The 25,071-nt window shown below is 34.7% G+C and overlaps 1 protein-coding gene across 1 annotated transcript in view; it reads left to right on the top strand.

The window, feature by feature from the left end:
* The window catches only part of CNTNAP4 (contactin associated protein family member 4), a 198,777-nt gene that overhangs the window by 33,625 nt on the left and 140,081 nt on the right, over positions 1–25,071 (top strand). The window contains exon 2 of the mRNA XM_066340080.1: positions 13,665–13,775. Within this exon, the coding sequence (XP_066196177.1) occupies positions 13,665–13,775 (111 nt within the window). The remainder of the gene's footprint in view (positions 1–13,664; positions 13,776–25,071) is intronic.

The following is a 25,071-nucleotide window of genomic DNA, read 5'->3' as shown; positions in this document are numbered from 1 at the left end:
CAAGCTGTTACTACAGCTTTTGAGAATTTTGAATTTCCCTTTAATGTTAAAGAAAGCATGTTCTTGTTGCTAAGTCTGCAGAGTTTCCTGAGTGTGGTTTACACCCATGTTTGTGTTAAGAGTGACAAAAGAGATTTTTAGGAGGGTCTTTCTGATACCTGCTTTCAAGGGTGGGTGAGTGCCATGGAAAATTGAAGAAAATGGGCCAGCTTTTGAAACTCTATTCTTCTCTAATGGTTCAGAAGTTCACCCCTGAAAACTACAGGATCCTGATTAATTTGCAGAATATCAGGAAGATAAATTCTGTGACAGAGAGGCACAAAGTTATGCAACATGCTGGGCCATGGCTACTACTTACCAGACACTACTTCTTACTGTACAGAACTGTCAGGGGGAGGAGAGGGAAGCAGAGCAACACGCAGCAAGGTCACTCAAACTGCAGCTGAACCAGAGGAACAACCCATGCCAGTAGCAGCTGCCCCTATACAAAAACAAAATTCAAAACCAAATCAGTTAGCTTTGTGAGGGATGAAGAGAAAGCAGGGCTCTCAGAACAGGAGGAAGTGGCAGGGCAAAAAGTAATCACCTAATCTCTATTCTTGGATGGGCTGAGAGATACATAAATAAGTTTCACCTGCCAGTTGAATGAGCTCAGAGTGTCCTGGCTGTTCTGATGCTGGGATATCATGACCCATGATATGAAGCTAGATGGTAGTAAAGTCAAGCAACTGGGATCCTTGTCCTGAGATATGGACATTGACAAGGGGATTGGGAAGAGGACAGAAGCTCTTCAGCCTTTGGAGGTGACTCCTGTAAGAGAAAGGTATTCTCTCAAGGGTGATGTGATAATGTACCCAAGCAGTTGGAGCACAATGGATAAAAGTAGCCAGTACCTGAGAAAATTAGCTGAGCTGAAGGTAGTCTACCAGTATTCAAATAACAAACTGTAGATCTCTGCAGATCCAGGTGAGGACGAGTGTACACAGTCCATGTGCCAGAAGTTTGTATAGAGTGTGTCATTGTTGTAGGCCATCCCATTAACAGTGATGTCAATGAAAGAAGAACAGTGACTACCTGACGCTGGGAATGTGAAGATCATATTTTCTCCTCCCTACAAAAATGTACCTTGTCTGTGGAAAGACTGTCCAAGACTGCAGACAGACTCAAAATACTCAAGCAAATTAGAGAGAAAATGTCCCATGCCCTGCCACCATGGACCAGAGCCTCTGCTGTTGGGAGCAAGCACCCCAAGCTTGTGAGAGGAAGGGCCCATTCCATGACCACATTGCATGTGATTTTACCCATGTGATCACGGAGAGGACATGAGGAAATGGGAATGAAAACCCACCTCTGCACTAACAGCATGAGTATGCGAGCTGAAAGGAAGAACAGATACCACAGGAAATTCTTCAAGGATAAATACCACTCCAGTTACCAATGGGCAGGTCCTCCCTAGACAGAACAGAAGGGCTGATGTAACTTCTGGTCCTCTTGAAGGAACCTCGCTTTATATTTTCAAGAAGTGAGCAATGAATGCCATGAGGAGAACTGGAGGGGCCCTGACTCCAGCAAAGTAGAGGAAAGGAATCAGATCTATTGGACTGTGTGGATCCCATGCCGTGGCACATCAGACATGCAAAGGTATGGCAACAGAGCACAATGTACCCAGATGCCATCAAGATATGTAGTAGTAGAATCCATCTCTATTTTTTGGGTGATAAGGGAATCCCAACAATTGACTGTAGTGAAAGCTGGAGTGAGCCTGGCTGGGAATGAATGTCAAAACCACCCCACTGTGACTGGTCCAGAAGCTGCAAGGATCTGGCACAGATGACCTCAGGAGAGGGTATTTCAAGGACCTAAAAGGTCATTGTTAGGCTTTTGGGATAGCTGCTGTGGAGACAGAGCAAATTGGACAGCTGAATACCTTGCCTGGTCTCTCAGAGGACCCTTCTGCTGTGGGGCTGCTGAGGGTCGAAGAAGAACACGTACTGATTGCTACCACATCACTGCGCTGTCAGTGAAACTGCACCAGCTGGGACCCTGTGGTCCCCACCATGATGATTTGTGAGCTAGAGACGCAGGGAGTGGTCAGCAAGTCTCAGTCACCCTTTAACAGCCCTATATGGCCAATGTGTAAGTCCAGTGGAGAATGGAAACTGGCAGTGGACTGTCATGGCCTGAATGAACTCTGCTTTCACCTGAGGAGGTATGGAATACACCTGGAACTGACTGCCTCAGGGGTAGAAACACAGCCCCACTATTTACCATGAACTGATCCAGACTGGACTAGAAAAGGGTGAGGCTCCAGAACATTTGCAGTACACTGATGACAACACAGTGTGGCAACATAGCAGAGGAATGTTTTGAGAAAGGGCAGAAAACAATTAAAATCCTCCTGAAGGTGGGTTTTGCCATAAAAGAAAGTAAGAGGAAGGGACCTCCCCAGTAAATTCAGTTTTTAGGAATAAACTGTTTTCGTGGTTTATAAATAGTACTCCCCAATTTAGTGTTCCTGCTGAGCCTCTCCGAATCACACTCCTGCTTGCTTGCTCCTTTGTGCCTTCCATCTCTCCCTTGCCAGCAGAATTGGAGGAACAAAAGCTGAAGATCACAGTTGAGATAAGAACAATTTATGAGAAGCAACAATGAGATAAGGAAATAAACAGCAACAACAGCAATGGCACTAACAACAGAGTGTACAAAAAAATACTGCTCACCAAGGAAACCCCTGAAAATAGACAATACCCATCTGCCCCTTCTGCCATACTACCCCCACCACTCCCTCTGGCACAGTACTGTGCCTCTAGTATGGAGCCAGAGTTTTCCCACCTCTCGGTCCACCACACTTGCTCAATGGGGAGGAAGCCCTTCTCCCACGGAGAGATCCCCTTCTCCTGGACCCAGTAATGACATGAGGTGGTACAGAATAACCTGAATTTCCTAACCTCCTTCTGGCTACTGTAAAAATTAACCCTATACTGGATGGAACCAGGACAAATAGTAAGATGGACACTGTCAGTTTCTAGTGGGTGCGGTCAAAATAGCAGCTATGTCCCCCATAATGAGCAAAAATGAAATGAAGGCTTTCATAGGTGTTCTGGGGTTTTGGAGGATGCATTCCAGATTACAGTCAGATTGTAAGCCTGCTCTCTCCTGTGACCTGGAAGAAAAATGATTATAAGCAAGGTCCTGAACAACAACAACAAGCTTTTGAAGAAGCTAAACAGTATTGTTCATGCAGTAACCCTTGAGCCAGTCAGGAGAGGACAAGATACAAAAGATGTGCTCTACTCCAGCTAGAGAGAATTGACCTTTCTGGAGACTCTGGCAAAGAGTCTCCAGGGAGACTGAAGGATGATTCATGGAGTTGTGGATACAAAAGATCTGAGATCTGAATCACCAAGTAGCAAAGCTATTGAGAGTCAAGGTGGATCAAATCAGACCTGAAAGCCTGGCTTTAAATATTGCTGAAAGAGAATGGCCAGCACTCTGTCTCTACACGGAATTTTGGATGGTGGCAAATGCTGTGTAGAGTTGGCTGGACCAATTGGGATTGCAGAGACAAATGCAACTGAGCTGCTGCACTGTGGCAAGATGTCACTGCCTGGATAGAGAAGTTACATGTACTGTAAAAGTACACGATGAGATGCACGTGTGCCCAAGAGTTGGGCTGCTGAAGAGCATCACAACAGACAGGTGGATTGAGCTGCCAAGATTAAAATGTCTCAGAAGGGTCTGGACTGGCAACATAAGGGTGAATTATTTCTAACTTGGTGGGCTCATGATGCCTCAAGTCATCAGGAAAGAAATGCAATCACCAGATGGGCTTGTGTTTAAGGGGTGGACTTACCCATGGGCACTATCCCCCAGATTATCCATAACTCTGGAACATGTGCTGTGATTCAAGCAGGCCGGGTAAAGCCTCTGTGGTATTATGGACAATGGTCACAGAATCACTGAATCTTCAGAGCTGGAAGGGACCTGAAAGGGATCACTGAGTCTGACTCTTAAATTAATGGTCCGTATAGGGATTGAATCCTTAAACAATCCTTGGCATTGTTAGCACCATGCTCTAACCAACTGAGCTTAGCTCAGATGAAAATACAGTAAAGAGAAAGTCTGGTACATAGGTTACGTCACACACCTGCAGACCTACCAAGGCAAGTACTATGTGCTCACAATGGTGGAAACCACAGGATGACTGGAGGCATATCCTGTGTCTCATGGAACTCCATTTTGGGCCTTGAGAAGCAACTTTGACAGACATGGTACATGAAAGTGATTGATCAAAACTTCCTTTCAGCCCAGAGCATCGACCGCTGCTACCATTTTTTCTGTTTGTACCTTTCCTTCAAGAAAAAGCTGCAAATGCTGGCTGTTCAAAGTACGCCTACAAAGTGATACAGGGTGTGGAAAATAAAGCTTATGGGATAAGACTGAAAGAATTTGTTTTATTAAAGAATTCTTGAGGTAATTTTATCACCACTAGTATAAACTTCCACTTGAAATAATTCATCTGATAGTGACAAAAGGAGATTATTTCCTTTGTATGAAGACAAGACAGCAAGATCCAAAGGTTTACAGATGAAGAAGGTAAACTTAAAATCTTGTCTTGAAAAATCTTAGATCTGGAAAAAAGATACTACTCCCTAGCAGTAAAGATACTTAAATTTATAAATGGAATTTATAATTGTAAAATACTGTTACACAGTGTGTGTGTAGGTATGAATTACTGGGACAATTTTATAGTCTGTAAGTGGAAGCAATTTGGTATTGATCCTTTTAATCCTGAAATTAATAAGTACATACACTTTTTTCCTATTTTCCTATAGTGTGATACAGGGATTTTGTCTGTACTGCCCTCAGCATTCATGCCACTTGAGTTTTCATTCCTTGTCAGATACTTTCAAGCAAAACAAAGCTAGCCCATGCCTTTGGAAGTGATTGTGAGGAGCCTGTTGCCAGAGTCATGGATTAAATGAGGGGAACTTTTGGAATTTCTTTTTTAGGCACTGAATTTCATTGATGGTTCCATGTGAAATCTTATGTGTGTGTGTGCATAAATATATATATATATATATATATACATATATATATATATAATTTTTTTTTTTGGTAGGGAGGAACTGTGCTTGCTGTTTTTAAGAGTGTGTCTTGCTTGGGTGAAGTGTAATCTAAGTGAAACCCTCTACCTTTGAGTAAAGTTTGATGTAATTAAATCACAATCAAAGCTTTCATCAAAAAAGACTAACCGTTCTTTCCCATTTTTATATGAATTCTCTCTGCAGCTGCTGGTTTAGGAAAAATAAAAATTATTTCTATGTACTTGTGGTAACAGGGTGTGTAAAAGACCCTCTCTTGTGGTAAAGAGGCTTTTATTACCTCGAGAAACATGTATATGTTGTCTGATTATGTTATTCTGCATGAAAAGAATGAATTTCTAATGTCTGATCATGTTATTCTGCACGAAAAGAATGAATTTCTAATAAAATATTCCAAATTTAAAAAACATTATGACTTAGCACTAAGATAGTCAAAATTTAATCATCCAGTGAGAACGTTAAAGACATACTTCATGAGAATTAACATTTCATGGTGCTACAATATTAGTTTTCACATATTGCATGATGACATTGGAAAAAATGAATGCCAGTGGTAAATTTTATGTGCTTTTGATCAATATGAAATATTTTAATTCTAAATTGTATTTTTTCAAGTCCAATATATGATATGTTACAAGATCTGTTTTCATTCTCTCTAAAAACCTTGTCTTTTTTTCTACCGCATGTGCTTGAGAAACTTCCAACTGACAATAAAAAGTCTTTCTTAGCTTTTCACAGAAAAAAACTCATTAGACTTACTGATTTAAGTTATTTACCCATAAGATCATTTTAACATTTGATGTATTATTATCTTTTTATACAAAAAGCTTTTTCAACCTGTAGTCCACGTTGCAAAGATCTCCACCAAAATTCAATGAAAATGCAAAAAATTTGAAATATTAACTAATATTATTTTGAGCTTATAAAACCAAATAAGGCCCATAGGAGCCCACAAAACCATGATTATGTGATGTTTTGGAATGTTTTTGTCATCATTTTGCCATTCTGACTATTTTTTGAGAAAATGTAGGCCTTCAAGTCAAAAAACACAAAACTTGCTCATCTAGTAGAAGAGTGTACAAGTGACTTGAGTCACTTGTAGGATACATACTGGAGAAGCTGATCTAAAAGTGCTACTGAAGCATATTTGCTTAATTAATAAATTTTATCTTATTTCATCAAAGTGAATAAGAAGATTGTAACTGGAAGTCGCCCATTTCTCCCATCGCCTCTAGTTTGTCCTAGTCAAATGTTTTATTGACTCATATGCCCGTTCACCACTGAATCTACAAATTAAAAATGGAATTGGAATCTGTGAAAAAGTACACTCTTTATCCAGTAATCTTGGAAATTATTGTAAGAACTTTTCTGGTTTCAAATCATAGTTGGAATTAAGAGTTAAGTTTTAGTGACAGTACTTGTGTTGCATTGAATCATTGTCTGAAGGTTTCTGGAAAAGACCAAGAGATTCAGGAGTGAGTTGATTCAGTTTTTACTAATGTTTCTTTAATGTCAGTTAGTAGTACAGTTTCTGACTTGGGGCTGGTTTCTGAGTACTAAAAACAAGGAAGTCCTTTGTTTCACTTGTTTATGGATTTTCAGAACTCTTTGTGATTTTTCATGCTCCCTTTCTCTCCTATATGGAATAAAGATATCATGCAATCAGATAGTTAAGAAGTAAAAATAAACAAATAAAAACCTAAGGAAAATGTAATTCCCAGCTATATAAAAACCATGCCAGTGATTGAAAATATATTGCAAGGTGTAAATCTTTGCAAATGTCTGTAGGGAAACTTTTTTTGTATCCCTTCCATTCCTGTATAATTAAATTCTGATCTATAAAACTGCAATGTTTATCTTACTCCTCCTGGTTTGTCTTTTTAAGTTTACCATGTTCAGTCACAAAAAAATTCTTTCATGTCTCTGGAGAAGAAGGTTGTCTGTGAACACAGAGGAAATTTGGCTTTTTGTACTCACTACCTGTTCTTGATTTCTTGTTGGCATGAAATAGCTGCTATTGTGAAAAAGGGATAGCTCCTCAAAGGGAAGGAAATACATTTCATGTATTTTGTGAAGGTAAAAATCACATGTCTGATATGAATATAAAAGGAACAATTGGCTGCTAAGTGTCAGAATTCTGTGCTGAATTTGTGTTAAGTGCTATCTGGAAAAGATAAAAAACTTTGTTAGAAAACTGGAAGACTTTATTTCCAATTCAAGAAAATCATCAGCCGTGCCACGCAGGTTATCTCCTTGGTCAAGTCTTTACATTTGCAGAGAAATCATTTCAAAATCTTAAAACCTTCTATTTTTATCTTGGGCAATCAGCTCCCTGCCTTCTGTCTCCACTGCCTCCAAGAAATAAGTGAAATCTATTAATGAAAACTTGTGTTTAAATAAAATATAAATTAAGAAAATCAGCCTGAGTTAGTCACTAGTAAAATTTCAGCTTGAAAGGTTAACATATTTCAAAGAAGTAAACAGCAGAAAACCTTAGTGAAGTAAGGCATTATGAACTTACTTGGCTACTACATGCCGTTGAAATGTGGTTATGTGGAAATACTTAATATGTTCCATAAACTGAACTGAAGAATGGAAAACCCTGGTGGCTATCAAGGCATGAATGAAACAGTGCAACTTTCCTAGTGAGTTGTTTTTAAACTTCTAGTAATTTGTTTTTAAACTTCTTGCAAATAGCCAGCAGTAGACCTGAGATAAAGAAGTTCTTAGACTCTCTGAACAAGGATAATTTATCCCTGTCCAGGAAGCAAATGCAAGCATAAGCATATAGCAGCAGCAGTAATGACAGGCCGGGTTCATCTTAAGTGACATTGCATACTGTGTAGCTAGAAGGCCAGAAAGTGTTAAGGTCTAATGGTCTGTAAATCTGTCGGCTTCTCCTCATTTCTCTTGATGAAGATTTGACTAAGACTGGGACCAGGTCAAAACCTCTCAGGAAAACAATGAGAGTGAAATCTCTTTTTTTCTATGGCACAGAAATCTCATTAAATTCAATAAATCTTTTGAAACTTATTACAAGCCTCCACACTGACCAAAGACTAAATTACCACAATTAACATATTTAAAATTTCTCTTGGGTAAAATTACATAGGTGCTCACTCCTGCAGAAAATAAAGTCTCTTTTGTTGAAAAGAGTAGACAGGCTAGAGAATATTTGATCTTCACAGTGTTGGGAAAGGATGCTTAGAAGTGCACATGACAGAACCAAAGATCTATTAAATACCTATTGGAGGGTAGGTATTGTGGCACCTTTTTTAGGTTTTCTCACATGCTACCAGTGACTTCATTTCTCTTGGACACCTTCCACTATATACCACTATACAACAAAACACATCTCACAGCTGAAGGCAGTGTAGAGCTTTTCAGTGATATTTCTTTCACACAGCTTCTCTAGACTAAAGGAATACTTAAGTAGTCTATTCTACTTTTAAAAAAAAAGGAGATTTAGTTAAAACTTGCCCATAATATAGCATTTGCTACATTTTTTGTGATAAAAATACAGATTTTTACGATATGACATGTCCTTTATTTTTATGAGCCTCATTCCTTTTCACGAGGTTTTTCATCATAGATATTAGTTTATTAAAATTTCATAGCAAAATTGATCCTTCTTAGGGCTTACCTGCATTGGGAAAGATGAACATTATTATCCTTCTGAGAGACTCCCATAGCATCCTCTTCTATTCTGTGAGTGACTGCATTTCTAGTAGTTTTTAGCTATTCTATTTGCCTGATGATTAGGTATTTAGTTTTCCCTACTTGAGAAAAGGTTGCAAAACTTTTTTACTTTTGTTGTCATATGGTTTACTGGAACAACTTTTTTGTTTTGTTTTGTTTCATGTTAAAGTCTTGCTTTGCTCTTTAAGTACTCAATATTTTCTTTGATTCCTTCATAAAATCAAAGAACGTGATAGATTTCTAGGGAAGTCATGATCCATTTTTTTTTTCCTTCTATGCTACTTGTGTCCTGCCTTATGAGAAGTTTAAGAGTTAATTAAGGAATTGGTAGTTCTTGGTGGTTGAGGGAGTTTGGAGAAATTCGAATTTTAAGGGAAAAAAAGGCATATGGAAAAATATAATAGCTGAAAATAATTTCATTAAAAAGTTAAATAAGTGAAATTGTAATATGTTAATTTGTGAATGTTCTTGGTTTGGGATATTTTAGTTTGAGTTAAGATATGTCATGAATAAAGTCAACATGTCGATGCAACGCATGTGCTTTTTAGATCATTACAAACAATACAATTTTTCACTTCAACTTCTAGTAGCTAGGCACTATATGACATTTGCTTATTTAGGTTAAGTTCACTAAAATTGAAAAGCATTAAAATCTGTTAGTCTTTATTGTGGACCAAGCTGATAATTCAGATAAAGAAACTTCCATTCAAAATAGAATCAGTGCCTTATATTCTTGAAGTTTTCACTTACTGCTATTTTAATTTCAGCAAGCAGCTGTTTGGTGAAAGAAACAAAATTTATTTGATCAACCATGATGTTACAGATTCATGGTAACTCTTACTATTGTTATAACAGTTATTATAGGATGATACCCTTTTTGAACTCCTTAGTTCATATGGCATGATGTATGTAATTTATAGTACCTGTGTATTAATAATTTCTTGCTTCACTCTAAGTATGCATAATGGAATATTATTTGGAGCTGGAAGAGAAATTATAGGCATACTTTATTCATGCATCCCTTAAGAGTTTTATTCCTTTAAAATGCCTCAGTTGCTTCATGAATTTTATTAAACTCACACTGGAATTACGGTATATGGAAAGGCATGCCTTAAATAACTTGAATAACTTTTCTTGAATAACAGGTAGTATATATTTTGTTTATATATTTTTCTTTCACAAAACCTTATTTGTTACCAGATTTTTGTGCATATTACAGAAACCTAGGTTTTCTTTATGCTTTTGATATCCTTATGTATTGTTTAAAAATCTATATTTTTATCACAAAAAATGTAGCAAATGCTATATTATGGGCAAGTTTTAACTAAACCTCCTTGTTTTAAAAGTAGAATAGACTACTTAAGTATTCCTTTAGCCTAGAGAAGCTGTGTGAAAGAAATATCACTGAAAAGCCCTACACTGCCTTCAGCTGTGAGATGTGTTTTGTTGTATAGTGGAAGGCTGTCCAGGAGAAGTGAAGTCACTGGTGAGAAACTGGTGAGCATGTGAGAAAGTACTGAATTCTAACAGTGTTTCCATCATGCAGAATGTCTTCCAATGTAAGTGAAAGCATACAGAATTGTCATTCAGTAGAGACTATTCTTTAATTTGTTTTTATTTACATTGAGAAGCAAGTTGATACTGACCATCTGGTTCTTGACAATTTCTACAAAGTATTTTGATTTCAGTCCGGAATTCATACTAAATTTTAAGTTAAATTGCACAATGGAAATTGCCACAAGAATATGTTTCAAGCTACATGTGTTAAGCAATAAAGCAGAAGTTAATTTTTTTTTTCATTTTCCTGAAACAAAGCGTAGTGACTGTTATAAAAGAAACGTATAATTATTCAGGGTTTATCTATTTGTGACACATTGTTCATTTCTCATGTTGTGCGAAGGCAAAAAGCCATATCATGACTGTTGGATTTCAGATAATACCTTTTATTAATATTCAGAATTTTATATGCCTTTCTATTATAAATCAAGTTTGACATAAACTATTATATGATAAATGATAAGTGCTTATAGAATTCTTCTGGGAATATCTCAAAGCAATATGTGTGTTTCACAAATACACAGGTATTAGACCATCTGGGTAGAATAATTCAGTACCATCAATTCCTTTCCAACGTGAACATTAAAAAGAAAAAAGGTGAAAAATGTATTTGGCAGAAGCTAACATTGCAATGGCAGAAGTATCATCCATCCAGTGGAAATGTAGCTTTCTTTTTTTATTATTTTGAACTGAAATTTGTGAAGACTTATACCCAGGGGTGATTTAAAAGTAGTGTGCCTGCTGTTGTTTATCTACTAGTGCTTCTACATATTAATGGTATGCTCTCATTTCTGATGATTCATTTCATAACACATGCCACCTCTCACCAGAAGATCAACATTTAAAATATGAGGCATTTGAGAGAGATGAGACATTCTGCTGCCAGTAGCTCTGAAATTTTCGGCACAGGAGAGACATGGACCTGTGGAGCAGGTCCAAATAAGGGCTGAAAAAATGTTCAGAGGGGTGGAACAGAACCTCTCCTAAAAGGAAAGCCTGAGAGAGTTGGGATTGTTCAGCCTGGAGAAGAGAAGCTTCCACAGAGACCTTATCGATACTTAATAGTGGCCTTTTCAATACTTAATAAGAAAGTAGCAGTCGAACAAGGGGTAATGGTTTTGAACCAAGAGGGTAAATTTAGATCAGTTGCAAGGATGAAATTTTTTTACGATGGAGGTGGTAAAACACTAGAGCTGTTTCCGCAGAGAGGCTGTAGATGCTGCACACCCAGAAACACCGAAGATCAAGTTGGATGGGACTCTGAGCAATCTGATCCAGTGCAGGTGTCCCAGCTTATGGAAGGGGGTTGGACTAGGTGACCTTTAAAACTCCTTTCCAGCTTAACCTGTTCTATGATTCTGTGGGTCCATGACTGTATATCATGCAAATAGATTTGAGTAAAAATTACTTTCTTTTTCTCCTTTTAATAGTCATCTTGGTATCTAGACTTACAATGTAGGCCTTGGCAGTAGAGAAAGGATCAGTGACACTTGAAGTGTTCCCTTGCATCAGCAGTGTAAGTAGCTCTCTGTGCAAAACACACCATCATCATATTCTTCTCTTTCCAGTGGGATTTATGACTAATAAGTTGTTTCTATTTTCTGTGCTGTAAAAAACCATTTCACTAATGAGATCCATTTCTAAGTCTTAACAGTGCAATGCATTTACTCATAAGACCTTCATTTTTTTTCTTTTTTTTGTGCTTGCCAGCTGGATAATTTGTCCCAAGTAGAACAGCTTCTTTCACCATTGTAAATCTAATATGTGGATAATAAGGTGAAAAAATGAGTTTGCAGTTAGATACTAAAGAGTAGTTATAAAATTTTGCCCTTTATATTGTGTAAACCTAGAGTAGGAAATAAAGTTACGAAAGTAATAATTTTTTTTTTTCATGAGTGAGGTACTCTGAATTTGGTAGAATATGGCATATTATCAAGAGCGATTAATAAAACCTGTTGTTGTGAATGGATATAATTTATGTGATTTAGGAGAGGACTTCTTACTCCAACAGTCAAGGCTAGTACTAGGCCTTTCCTTTAGAAACAACTTTCCTCAAAGAGCTAAAGTAAACAACATAAAAAAAAAACCCTGAATGTGATCAAAAGAATCCCCTTGGAACATTCATGTAAAAGTCTTGCTGCTAATTAGAAACATCTATAATTACTTAGCAGAAACAATTATTAATTAAGGTAAGGAAAAGATTTTATGTATATTAATATTTATGAGTTTTGACAGTGAAATGTGGTAGACAGATAGAAGGATTGGAAGAAGAGTTCACCTATGATTTATCAGTTACTAGTTTCATGCAGAGAATGTGATTGTCCTGAAAAGAAACACTTCGTAAGACTAAAAGTTGACATAATTTCCTTTTTCTCTAAAGAGTAGATGCCAGCCCAGTATAGTCAGGAAAGGACTTGCTGCACTTCTCTGAGTTTTTTTAAGTTAATTTTCTTTCAGCTAAACTACATCAGATATCAATTCTCAGTTGATATACATTTCAAATTTAAATGGAAAATGAAAACATACCATGTATAGTAATTCAGCTGGAGAGGCATTTAAAGCTAGAGTATTGATTAGCATTTGCTTGTTTCTGCACAATTCACTGTGAACTGCAGTTAAGTCTTCTTTTTCTGAAATGCTCAGGTTTTATTCTGTATGATGCTAGGACTTGCACACTAATAATTGTGAGCTAATGGTTATTTTGCTGTGTCTGTATCAAACAGATATACCATTTGCCAAGCAAAATCCCCTCATTTTATCATGTCTACTATGTTTAAAAGGGATGAGATTACTTTTTGATTTAATTTTGTTCAGTTTGCTTGGGTTTATGGGGTTTTATTTTAGAAACAGCTGTATTAAACATGACTGCGTATTATTGCAAAGTGATTGCAAAGAACTGTGCTGACACCAGGTCAAAAGTAAATAAAAAGCACGTGGTGAGATTGTAGCTTGGTGCTGCAACAGGGAATCGAATGTGTCACTTGCTATTCTTGTAAATCATAGCGAGGGAACAGTGAACCATTTCTTGGTATGATCTCAGAAGTTAAGTTAGAAGTAGGTAAAAACAGCTGTAAAATAACATAATAAATTATCATCTGGTAGTCTCATGAAATATTGGGTAAAAAGACCAAAACCTGTCCTTCAGTAATGATGCTTTTGCACATAATACAGAAAGAGGAAATATTTAGATATATGCTGCTCTCAGATGCAGAGCTGATTCTGTTACAGTTTCACAGTTCTGTTAACAGTTCTGTTAAGTGGTGTCTGACTGGTTAAAATGTATGTGATATTTTTTATTGGCAGATAATTGTGATGATCAGCTGGTGTCTTCTTTGCCTCAGTCATCATTCAGTAGTTCATCAGAGCTATCTAGCAGTCACAGCCCTGGATTTGCAAGGCTTAATCGAAGAGAGGGTGAGTGAATTTTATTGGTCGTTAATTCTGGGTTGAAATTAAAACAGTTTAGATATTCAAGAGCATATGTTACTGTTTCAAATAGGTTTTGTCCAGTGTTTATATACCAGTGTCATACACTGTATGACAGTGTAGGCTTAGCTCAAGGAAGTTATGGATCTCAACTTCCCATCCTGCAGTAACCTGTCTGCCAACATGAACACTAAGTGGCTGGAGCTGCTCTGTGGGCTTACTGAAGAGGTAGCATCTATGGATACTGACTTCTGCTTAATTATTACCAATGAGGAATCAGATGAGTAAACTGTTTCAAAGGTGCCATCCTAGGAAACGTCACTGAAATATTGTGTCTTGGGTCAAAATCTAGTCTTAATAATTCAGCCACAATATTAGTGGTGGTTAATTCAAATACGTCCAATTTCCCTCATGTAGTCCATTGTTATATCTTACATTAATTTATTTAAATGAGAACTATATAAAATAAATCCTAAGAATATTTTGTCCTGCCAAAATAATTTCTGTCATTGAACCTCCATGATTTTTTCTGGAATATTTGCTATGTCAGAGAGATAGAAACACTATAGTGAAGGAATATCCCAATCTATTATATTAACCTAGTGTGCAGATTTGATAAGCATGAGCTTCTGTTTTGAATGAAGTTGTGATAACAATGGAAATTATATGTCCTGAAAAGAATTCCCTTAGTTTGAAGTAATATATGCTCTTAGAATTCTAAATAACACATGTATTATCATCGAAGTTAACATCTTCATATTGGTCTTGTCTTTATGTTTGAAAGCTTTTTCCATTTGGTGCTCTTCATGTGCTATGAAGTTGTTTCTGCCATTTTAAAATGCATTTTTAGATGTATAATTTCCTTCTCTTTGCCCTGTACTGTATGCACATATTAGAAACGCTTATAACCTTACATCTGGTATCATTTGAACTCATGTAGATACAAAACAGCAGGTAGCCTAATTAGAAGATTGTGACTGTCTGCCTTCTCATTCTGTGTACTTGAGGTTCACTGTATTCAACAGAGCACAGGTTTGAATGTCATATTCGTTGTCATTGTTTAATAATATGACCAGATTGTTTGGCTAGATACCTTTTGGTTCATTCAGATGAATTCATTCAGTAATTTTATGGAATGGTATAAATGATGTTAGATGAAAATTTCTTCAATCTGCAGTAAATTAATCTTAATTAAATTAGTTTTACCTTACATTATAATCTTTATTTTTCAGTGAGAGTAGAGACTCAATACTTGCTATGGAACCAAGAATACATTTTCTACATTGAATTTGTGTTTAACTCTTTCCTGTGAATTTCCCATGCAAAAAGCTGATTATATCTGTAGGTGTATATATGTGAAAATTTTATTTGGGTGGAACACGGCTGGTCATTATACATACATGGTTATAAGCAAAAGCATTCAGCCACACAAGAAATGACTGCTAAAGCATATAGATTGGAAAAAAAATCTGTTATGAACATATGAAGTATGCTGTCAGTGATTTTATGGAAGCAACAAACACATCATTAGAGCTTTAAAAGAAATCATGTGATAAGTTAAGGAAGGTTTGCCTTTAATATAGATCATTCTCTACTTTGAATAAAAACAACTCCTTTTTTCAGCCAAAGTTAACAGTTAGGAATGATTGTGACCTCCTAACATTCACTTAGAACAAGCAGATTGTGGTTCCAATACTTTAATATGCTTGGTTCTTAAAATGCCAAAGTAAGGGAAAATTGAATACATTTTAGAGAGAAAAAAGTTGAGCGTTTTTACACAGCTTACACAGGAGTCAAAATGCTGTCCTTCATCAATAAAGAAATAAACTAAATACGCATGTTTCAGTTGGCAATGGAAAATTAAAAAGTAGCAGGAAATTTATCAGAAATGTAGGAAGTTGCACTGAAATACTTCTTTAACCTCATAGACTTGTTTTTAGTAAATGTGGAAAATCAATAGGAAAAGTTAAAGGGATTGAGGGGAGAAAACTGTGGCCTAAAAAATAAAAGTACAATATGTACTTCATGTGAAGACATAGTAAAAACGATAACAGCAGAGAATGCTTTGTAAAACAGCTAACTGAGAATATGTTTCAGCTTTCTCTCTGGAAAGCAGAAAGATAATGTTGTTGAACTGCATGATAATAACAAAAATTTCAGTGCGTTAGCATTAGGGAAAGTGATAACATCCAGGAAGAACTCATTAAATGTTCTTCAGAGTTTTAATTATTATTAGTTCGATGATTCCCTGAAATTTTCAGATACTCAGTACTCGACCACAGCTAATGAATGCTCCTGCTTGCTGCTAAAGTAGTTGCTCTGACATCAGTTTTGCTTGCAATAATGGAAAATTAGAAAAATTAAGTAACAAGAGCTAAGTAAAAAAACCCAAATACTAATAGCAGTTGAATATTTTTAATGGAAAAATAAAATTTTTAAACCCTTGATTTAATTATTTGAGGTTGGCAGACATAAAATGAAAGGATTTAATGTAAGTAGAGTTTGACTTTTGGCCTAATGTATGGATTTTTAATTTTAAATAATAGCACCATATCAGTATGGTTCAAATTAAATGTATGAAGATCTAGCTGGTGGACCTTGAAATGCATTTGTCATTACTTTATAAACATGTTTTCACAGAAGTTCAAAGGAAACTCTATGCCCAGCTTCGTTCAATACTTCTGTTGATTATATGGAAGTAAGCACAAATCATTTATGATGAAATAATGACATGAAGACTGGTTAAACAGTGAATAATCATGGCAAAGCAATTATGAAGAGATATGATAATCAATATACCTAGTGAAATAAATAAGGTGAGTTATAAAATATTTAGAGGAAAGAGCAGAGGTCATACTTATCAAATAGGAACTGTATTCTACAAAGCTGTAACTGAGATTAATTTGGGAATTGAACTAAATTAGCAATTCTCCTTAGCTTCTTGTCTAGTAAAACAAACAAACAAAACAAAAAAAACAAACCCAAAACCAAAACAAACAAACAAACAAAAACACAAACAAACAAACAAAAAAAACCCAACAAAAAACCACCAAAAAAACCACCAACCCCCCCCAACCATAAAAAAAGCCCCAAACCAACCAACCAAAACAAAACTCCAACACCCCCCAAAAACCCCAAACTTTGTCACTGAGCTGTGTTGTAAAATTCTGGATCATGAATGTCTGGTTAAAATTCTAGGCTGTTGTCCTTTGCCAGTGGAAATAGGCGACACAAAAAATGTTCAGGGGAGGTGCTCTCTTTTTACATGTCTATGCACAGGCAAGTAAATGAAACAAAAATGAAAATACAAAGGTAAAGTGCACTTCTTTGTAGGGTGAAATGAGGCATCCCAGAAAGAAAGGGGAAAGCAGCATTCAGAGCATGTCTGCCTGGGATAGTGACAGGAATTTAAATATGAATACCTAACCAGGACCATCAAGGATGTGTTTCCACTCAGTGCCAATATTTTACATGAGGAGTGGTCAGATGGAGTCTGGCACTACAGAGGGTTTGATCTATTTCCAAATTCTTGATGTATTATCTTCCAACCATGGTCTGTGAAAGGGCCCTTTACCACATGGCCAGAAGGTTATGTCATAGTTGAGCTCATCATTTTCTGACTTTGCCTGCAGTGGGCTGACAAGCTGGTTGTACACTCTCTGATTCACCATTCCAGTACCCTTGGAAAGGATACATTAATTGCAGTATGAATCACCATACCATGAGCCTTTATACCCAAAAGCACAGCCCTTCTTTTGAATTAATGAGCTTCTGAAACCTTGCAAGAAAAAGAATTCAGAAGATAGTTGTTCTACAAGAGTGAACATACCATTGGAATAGCCTTAATATTTGGACAGCTAAATAAGCTGGATAAGGATTTTGCTGTGATTATCTTGCCCTATATTCACACACAATTAATTGATGAAAATATGACAGAAGAAAATTGAATATAGAAGTTGTTAGGTAGCCAAAAAAACTGGCTTACAGATTTCTCTTTCCCTGAAGTAGGAAGAAATCCATGTATTTTAATTATGCTGTCATCTTATCCTGCCAGTTTTTCAAAAGCAGCCTGAAATTTTGAATGCTTTAGCAGCTACCAAATTTATTTTATTTTTTCCTCTGGTGTATATATGGAACTTCTTTGTCTTTTTCATTACCTTTACCTTACCATTACACTTTATCACATTCTTTTTTGTTACAGAGGATATTTAAAGGATAGTTTATTCAGTATGGTACTGTAAACTCCATATTTATTTTTCTTTTTATAAAACACTATACTTCAATCACTTTTTGAGAACTCACACTAAGGAGGTCAAGATGGATAAATGATTTCTAGCAACCTGTAGTTAAATAAGACATCAAGTCAACAGTTAAAGAAAAACACATTTCTTACACAATAAGGTCTATTTTGATCAATTTTTATAAGAAACAGTTTAACCTTAATAATGTAATGCTAACAACTAAAATAAAATGGCAGACAAACTAAAAAACTTAATTGCAGCTAAGATTGTATGTCACCAAAGGATAATTAGGAAAAAGCTCACCTCCTCCATTTCAGTAGTATGCAAATAAAATATATTAAAGGTGATATTTTGTTTTAATACAAAGAATAAGAAAAGGAAACTAGAAAAAAAATTGAGTCTGATGGTAATCATTACGTTTTTATAAAGTAACAGCAAATCTAAGTTGGACCATCTAACATGTTATATGTTTTTATGACTTACCTGCATTTAATGTATGTACGTATGTTAGGAAAAAGGCAGAAGTAACAATCTCACTCTTTTGCTTTTAAATGGAGAACCATAAGCACTTCTACACTGATTTCTGCATAAACGACCAAATGATGTACTGCTGTCCAGTGAAAGTCCAGGACTATTTCTTCCTTTCTGCGGAAGAAGTCAGTTTGGTTTTGTTTTGGTGGTTTCTCTTCTGTAGTTACTACAATATTTATATCTTTCAGTGAGAACAATACCATGTATCTCTCAGCATATTAATTACGAAGTTGTTTTTAATGCCATTTTATAGGTTCACTTTTTCTGCAGAAAATGTTTATAATAAGTGTATTAGACAATTAAAAAATTATATGGGCACATAGGAAAGTTGCATATGGCGTTGCACATGAATATATTGCATGTACACAATTTTAAGAAATTCTCAAGAGTACATCAGCTTTATTAAAGGTAGAGTTTGAAGGACTATTATTGCATTAATGTCAAAATTTGAATTTTTGCTGCTTTTGTTTTGCTATATCTTCTGTTCATATGTCTAGATGGTGTGATTCTGATATTGCAAAAGTATGTGGGGCTGAGAAACAAAGTGATAAAAAAAGAAAGAAAGAGAAGGAAAGAACTGAGTTACTCTTAGGCAGAGGGAGTAAATAGGATCAAAGATTCACTAATATTTTAAATATTTACAGCCCATTGTTCTTTCATGAACATTTATGAGGAGTTAAGAATATTTGCACAGTTATTTCAGAAACCTTATTCCAGCCTTGTCATCCAAATTAATTCAAGCATAACAAAAGGTTTCAATCAGCTATTTTCTGTGTTTCATCATCAGAATAGCAAAATCTATGCTGAAATGCACAGAAGAAGTAAAAAAATGGTAATAAGGGTACTTCATTGTTTAAATTGTTTGGGATTCTTTTTCTACCTGAAATATAGCTATGGGGATAGAAAAAATACAAACAATAGTTTTGAAAAAAAATGTGTCCAACTACAGTATTCAAATACTCTTAAAAGCAACCTTGAACTGGCTTCAAAAGATCAAATAAAAATTTACTTCAGAATTAAAGTTTGCTACAAACCATGTCTACTATCCTTTTTGTTAAAGTTAGTAAAATAGAAAATACAAATCTGGATGTAGCCATTTTGTTTTTCTGGGTTTAGGTAGTTCTAAATAATATAATTTTGAAATCTCAGATAAAGGCAGAATGTTATCCAAAATTTGAATGATTATGATATCTTTTAGAGGGTCAAAATAGAATTTGACTCCCAGGTTTTTTTTTGCAGTAGCAAGGAATTTAAGATCATGCCTCCTTTAATATTTTGAGGGATGGCAAAACAGATCTTAAGTAATAATCTGAATTTCTTAATTTTTTTTATTGCATGTTTGGGCCAAGGGTAAAAGAGCTTAAAATTTTTTTTTGCTAAAAGAAACCCTAAAAAGCACCAATTGGGACATGGGATAAAACCAGAGTTCAGGAAATTTCTTAAATTAAAAAGAGTAAAAATTCTTGTATATTATAATGATTAGTTTCAGCTGTAGTGCAAAATAAGACTGTCATAATTTCCAATTTTTAGAGAATTATGAAATTTTCAGTTTTAAAGGAGAGTGCCATAAAAATATAAAACATTCCTCGTGCCACACCCCTACATAAAGTTCTGAGACTTTACTCGTACAAGGGATGTCTCTGATTTCATTTATAATAGTTTTCCTTAGCTTCTTAAGGACCAACTTTCTAGCATAGAAGACACTTTTCTTTCCTTTTCATCATCCTGCTCATACTGTAATGTTAATGCTATAGTAGTTTGGCTGAATGGAGAACTCAGGATTCCTAGACTAATCTCAAAGCTTTACAAAATAGTGTTATTCTAATGAATATCCCAGTCACTATTTCCCTCAGAGTCATATAGGCAAATAATTAGTGAAAATGTTGTCATTATGAAATATTGCCTTTATGAAATTATGTTAAATTTATATATTACATTATAATCAGCATCTTTAGGTACCTCAAAATACAGAAAATCGTGAACTAAGCCACTTTAGATAAGAGATAAGAGCTGAAAGTAAATCAAGCACTCTTGAAACATGTCTTCAGAAAGTATCAGACTCATCATATTTAGTTGACTAATATGTAAGTAGAACTTTCTGGTGAAAAGTGACTTTGACTGGTCTCAGCTTTTTGATTTCTATCTATCAATAGGATTTTATTTTCAAAGATCAATGTAATAATAAAGAATAAGTGAAATACATGGATCTATTAGATAATGGCACTATGTATGCAAAATGTGTATTTGCATATGTAATACCATTTTCATTCACATTTTAAACTTTCTGTCACAGACTGCCTCTGCTCTGGACTTTTGAAGTGAAATTAGCAAGGAATTTATATTACTTAGCTGTTTTGAATAAATTTCACTGCTCCTGGGGCCAGATGAAAACCAGCAGGCTTTGTCTAGCAGTCTTATATCCCTCTTTTTTTTTTTTTTCCCCTTCCAAAATAAAAATAATTTGTGTTCCAGAAGAATAATTTTCAATTGCCACCTCTGGCATATAAAGAGCTAAACAGAGACATTAATGCTAGGTCATAAAAATTAGTGTAAAATAAACCAAATATATACTTGTTGCTCTCTTTTCTTCAGATTTTCAGTGAACAGTGATGTCTATCCATCATTCTTCAATAAATTTCCCTGTTGCAGTACCTTAACTGATAACCAGAGAGGTTGTAACAAATTGTTTTGATGCATATAGTTGAACAAGGGCATAAGAAAATTTTGAGCTCTACAGAGAAGAATGTAACAGCACACTGACACCCTTGTTAATGTTGGAATTAATTCCAGTCATTGCTTCTGGTATAAATATCACACAAAACTACCATGGTACAGCTTTGGCCATATGAACTTGCAAGACAACTTTATGTACTTGACTTTATGGTTTCCTTCACTCTCAATGGAAGTGTTTCCATTACTCCTCCCAATGGCTTAAAGCAGTAGAAAAAGGTCAAATAACTACATCAGCAGGATTTTATGTACAAATAGAAGTGATAATGTTTTAGTGTTGTTTGTTTGTTTCTTTTAAATTTTGTGGTGTGATGATCTACTCTAGTGAGGTAGAGTGGGCAGAACTGATTTAGATGAATTCAATAGAAATTTTTAGAAATATTTTAAGTCCCTTTTGGAAGTCCCTTTTTTGGACACCTGTTTTGCTTCCCTCTAAATTTCCTTTGTTATTATTTATCAAAATTAAGGATTCTGTTGTAAGTGTATTAACACAAATTTTGGTTTTTATAATAACACCATTTTAGAAACAATAGATTATAATACATTGTAAAATAATACTTTTATCATTTGCAGGATTTAAGATATTTCTGTTAGTAATTTTCTACAGTTAATCCTGTGAATCCTCCAAAAAATCTGTGGGTTTTAGAATTTCCATGAATATGGCATGCCAGCTCGTTTGTATGATTTTGTAGCTTTCTTCAGTTTTAAATATTAAGGACCTAATTTACATAGTCATGAAGATTCTAGAATTTAAATAACTTCTTTAATGTTCTTTCTGTTGTTGTGTTCTCTTCCTAGTGTCACATAGGTAATTGTAGATCATAGCTTATGAACCATGTTAAATGGAACTAAAAGGTCATCAGTAAATTAAGCTTCTCAGTCTTCAGTATATTGGGGTATAAAAAAGTCATTGTCCTTTATATAGTATGTGAACCTATCTAGGCTACCAGGACAAGTGCTGTTTTGTTTGTCTTAAGAATAAGAGCATTAATTTTTTTTCTTGTTCTCTAGTGAGTTGCTTATGGGGTGGTTAGTTTTTTGGGGTAGAAGCTTCTTCATTTTATAGTCATTTATTCTACATATTAATATGGCTTTCATTCTCAGTTAGAGAACTGAAATACAGTTGTGCGTCAGTCTTATAATGACTGTGTCTGGAAAGAAAATTAATGGTACCCTATTTATTTATGCCCATGTCTCAGTTCAGACTTTTTCTAGAAGATGATTTTGGTGTTTTATTTTCTAGTGTCTTAACATACCAGAATTGCAGGTATGCAATTGCAGTTATTGCAAAAGTCAGATCTGCAAACACTCTGAGGTCAGAAAAGGAGTGTTTGTAATGAATTTATCATGCTTTCTGTACCGTTTGCATGACAACATGAAGAAGTCATTGATAAATAGTATGACCTGCAATGGAACAGAAAAAAAAATAATTTTGCAATTCATGGTAATTCTACATTGCTAAGAGTATATGTCACAAAATCATCACCACAAAGCTAATTTCCGCTGTTTTGGAATGGAAAGGTGAACAAAGAAAAATGTAACCCTAAATAATCCTGTTTGTGGAAATAGGTTTAAAGAAAAAACTAAATTAAAAACCCAAAGTAAATTATTCAAATTATTGAATTGTTGCCTACATTAACAAATGTGTCTCACAACAAGTAATTTTTGTTTTCAAAGCTAATTATTACTTCTCAAAATATTATAATGAACCTAAAAGTTCAGTAGGAATCTTCAAGAATTTAAGATTTGAATACCAAAACAGAATTTTAAGTCTGTTACTTGGGAATTTGTGAAAAATAATTAGAGAAAAATAGCCATGAGAAACTAAATGTCCAGGAAAATGTTAAGATCATTTGCATCTTTGCTAGGCTAGTATTTTACTGCAACATTCAATTTAAAAAAAGTACTGGTACTGTGAAGACCTAAAGATCATGTTTTTCTTAATAGTGGCCAAGAATGGTGGGTAATACAATAAGAGAAATATTATTCCCATTTAATCATAATTTGTTTTTTGTTGATAAGTTGAAATAATCTCTTTTCAAATTGCTTAAATGTAAAAAATAGATATATTACTGAATATCTTGTCTGAGCAGGATACTACATGCATAGCTAATACAATTTTGAAATGCAGATGAGATTTTAAGTACATAATTAGTGTCATTGATCAGGCATTGATTTAAAAATATACACAACTGAAATCTCCAGTGTTGCGAGGTGTGAGAAACAAAAAAGTGGTAATTTTAACACAGATACAATACAGAATGCTTTATGCTTTTAGCATCATTTCAGATGATGCTGTTTATTTCAGTGAATATTCAATTGAAAACTCTGATTTTTAAAAGGGAGTGTTAGAGTATTTTTAATAATTGAATAGGAATACTAAGAAAATGTATTAATAGATTCCATCAAAATTCTTTCAGTATTATAGTTTACTTGTTTTTTGAGCGATGAGTAAAAGTTGTGCTCATTATTTTTAGATATAAAGCAGATGAAATCTTCCTTTAATATTTGATCTTTAAGCTATAAAAAGATGTCTTTCTGATGGGAAATCAGAAGTGTCTATTGATTCTAAAGCATAAATTGTCAAAAACGCACTGGCAGGAGCTCACTCATAAGTCAGTTTTTAGACAGCCTTGATATTTCGGCTTCTAACATTTTAAAAGGGATTAAGCTGCCTCATTTTGAAGTGCACTTGGTTTCTAAGTGTAGAATGAAGGGATGAAATGGGATCTTCACTTTTGCTGTTGTTGAGAGGGATAATAGATTTACATCTGAAAAGCAGAACCCTTTGTTTGTGGTTATTGTATGTCTTTAATTCTGAAACAGGATGTCTGTAATTTAAGCACATTTTTAAAACCACTGATGTTTTTAATTAAGCTCAAAAATAAACAAACAAAAAAGAACAGACCACAAAATGTGAACTGAAGCCAAGCATGTATTAATCTTGAATTCAGAAACATAAATACTGTATGTATAATAATATGTAAAGTACCTTAAATCAAACAAGATCAGAGTGGATTTGGAATGAGAAAGAACTGGAAAAATACATTTGTTTTTTTAAAAGAATTTCGATTTTTCTGCTTTTAATGCCAGCCTGTTTTACACAAAAGATTTTTAATAGGATATTCAGTGGACTATTCTCACATCTTTTAATTTAACAATATTTATGCAAGGTTTCAAGACATCTTAATAAACATGTTTTGTTTATTAATAAATGAAAGAGTTTAAATAGAATTTTTAGCTTCATTCATTGTAAGAATTCTGGACAACAGAATGACAATGTCATTTAGTTTTGTTTATTCCTTTTTTACAATATTGTTTTATCTCTTTAGATTTCCAGTGTGTTCTCACAAATAACCACCTTGTTAACTGAATATCCTTTTGATTTTTTAAATATTAAATGTATGACTCATTACATTGCTAAAATGAGTCCTGAAGGGGGGGCGGTGATGAGGGGGAAATGGAAGATTATTTCGGTTCACATTCCGAAGTGAACACTAGTTGGCAAAAAAGAAAACTAGTGTTTTCTTTTTTAAAAAATAATTGCTCCTGAATATATCTGGTACAATTTCTTTAAAAAGTGAATGCTTTATAGTTTTCCAAGTTGCAGCTATTAGAGCTAAACTATTTTGAATTACTAAAATGTAAGTATTCTGACAGTATTGCAAAGTTTAACGCATCTATACATTTGCATTTTGCTAAGAAGCAATTATTCAGTAGAATTAGGAGCAAAAGCTTTTTGATCATTAACTATGTGTGCCTCCTACGCAATCTAAAATACA

This window comes from Sylvia atricapilla, chromosome Z (assembly GCF_009819655.1).
Source record: "Sylvia atricapilla isolate bSylAtr1 chromosome Z, bSylAtr1.pri, whole genome shotgun sequence".
Lineage (NCBI taxonomy): Eukaryota > Metazoa > Chordata > Aves > Passeriformes > Sylviidae > Sylvia > Sylvia atricapilla.
This window is presented reverse-complemented; position numbering and strand designations above follow the sequence as displayed.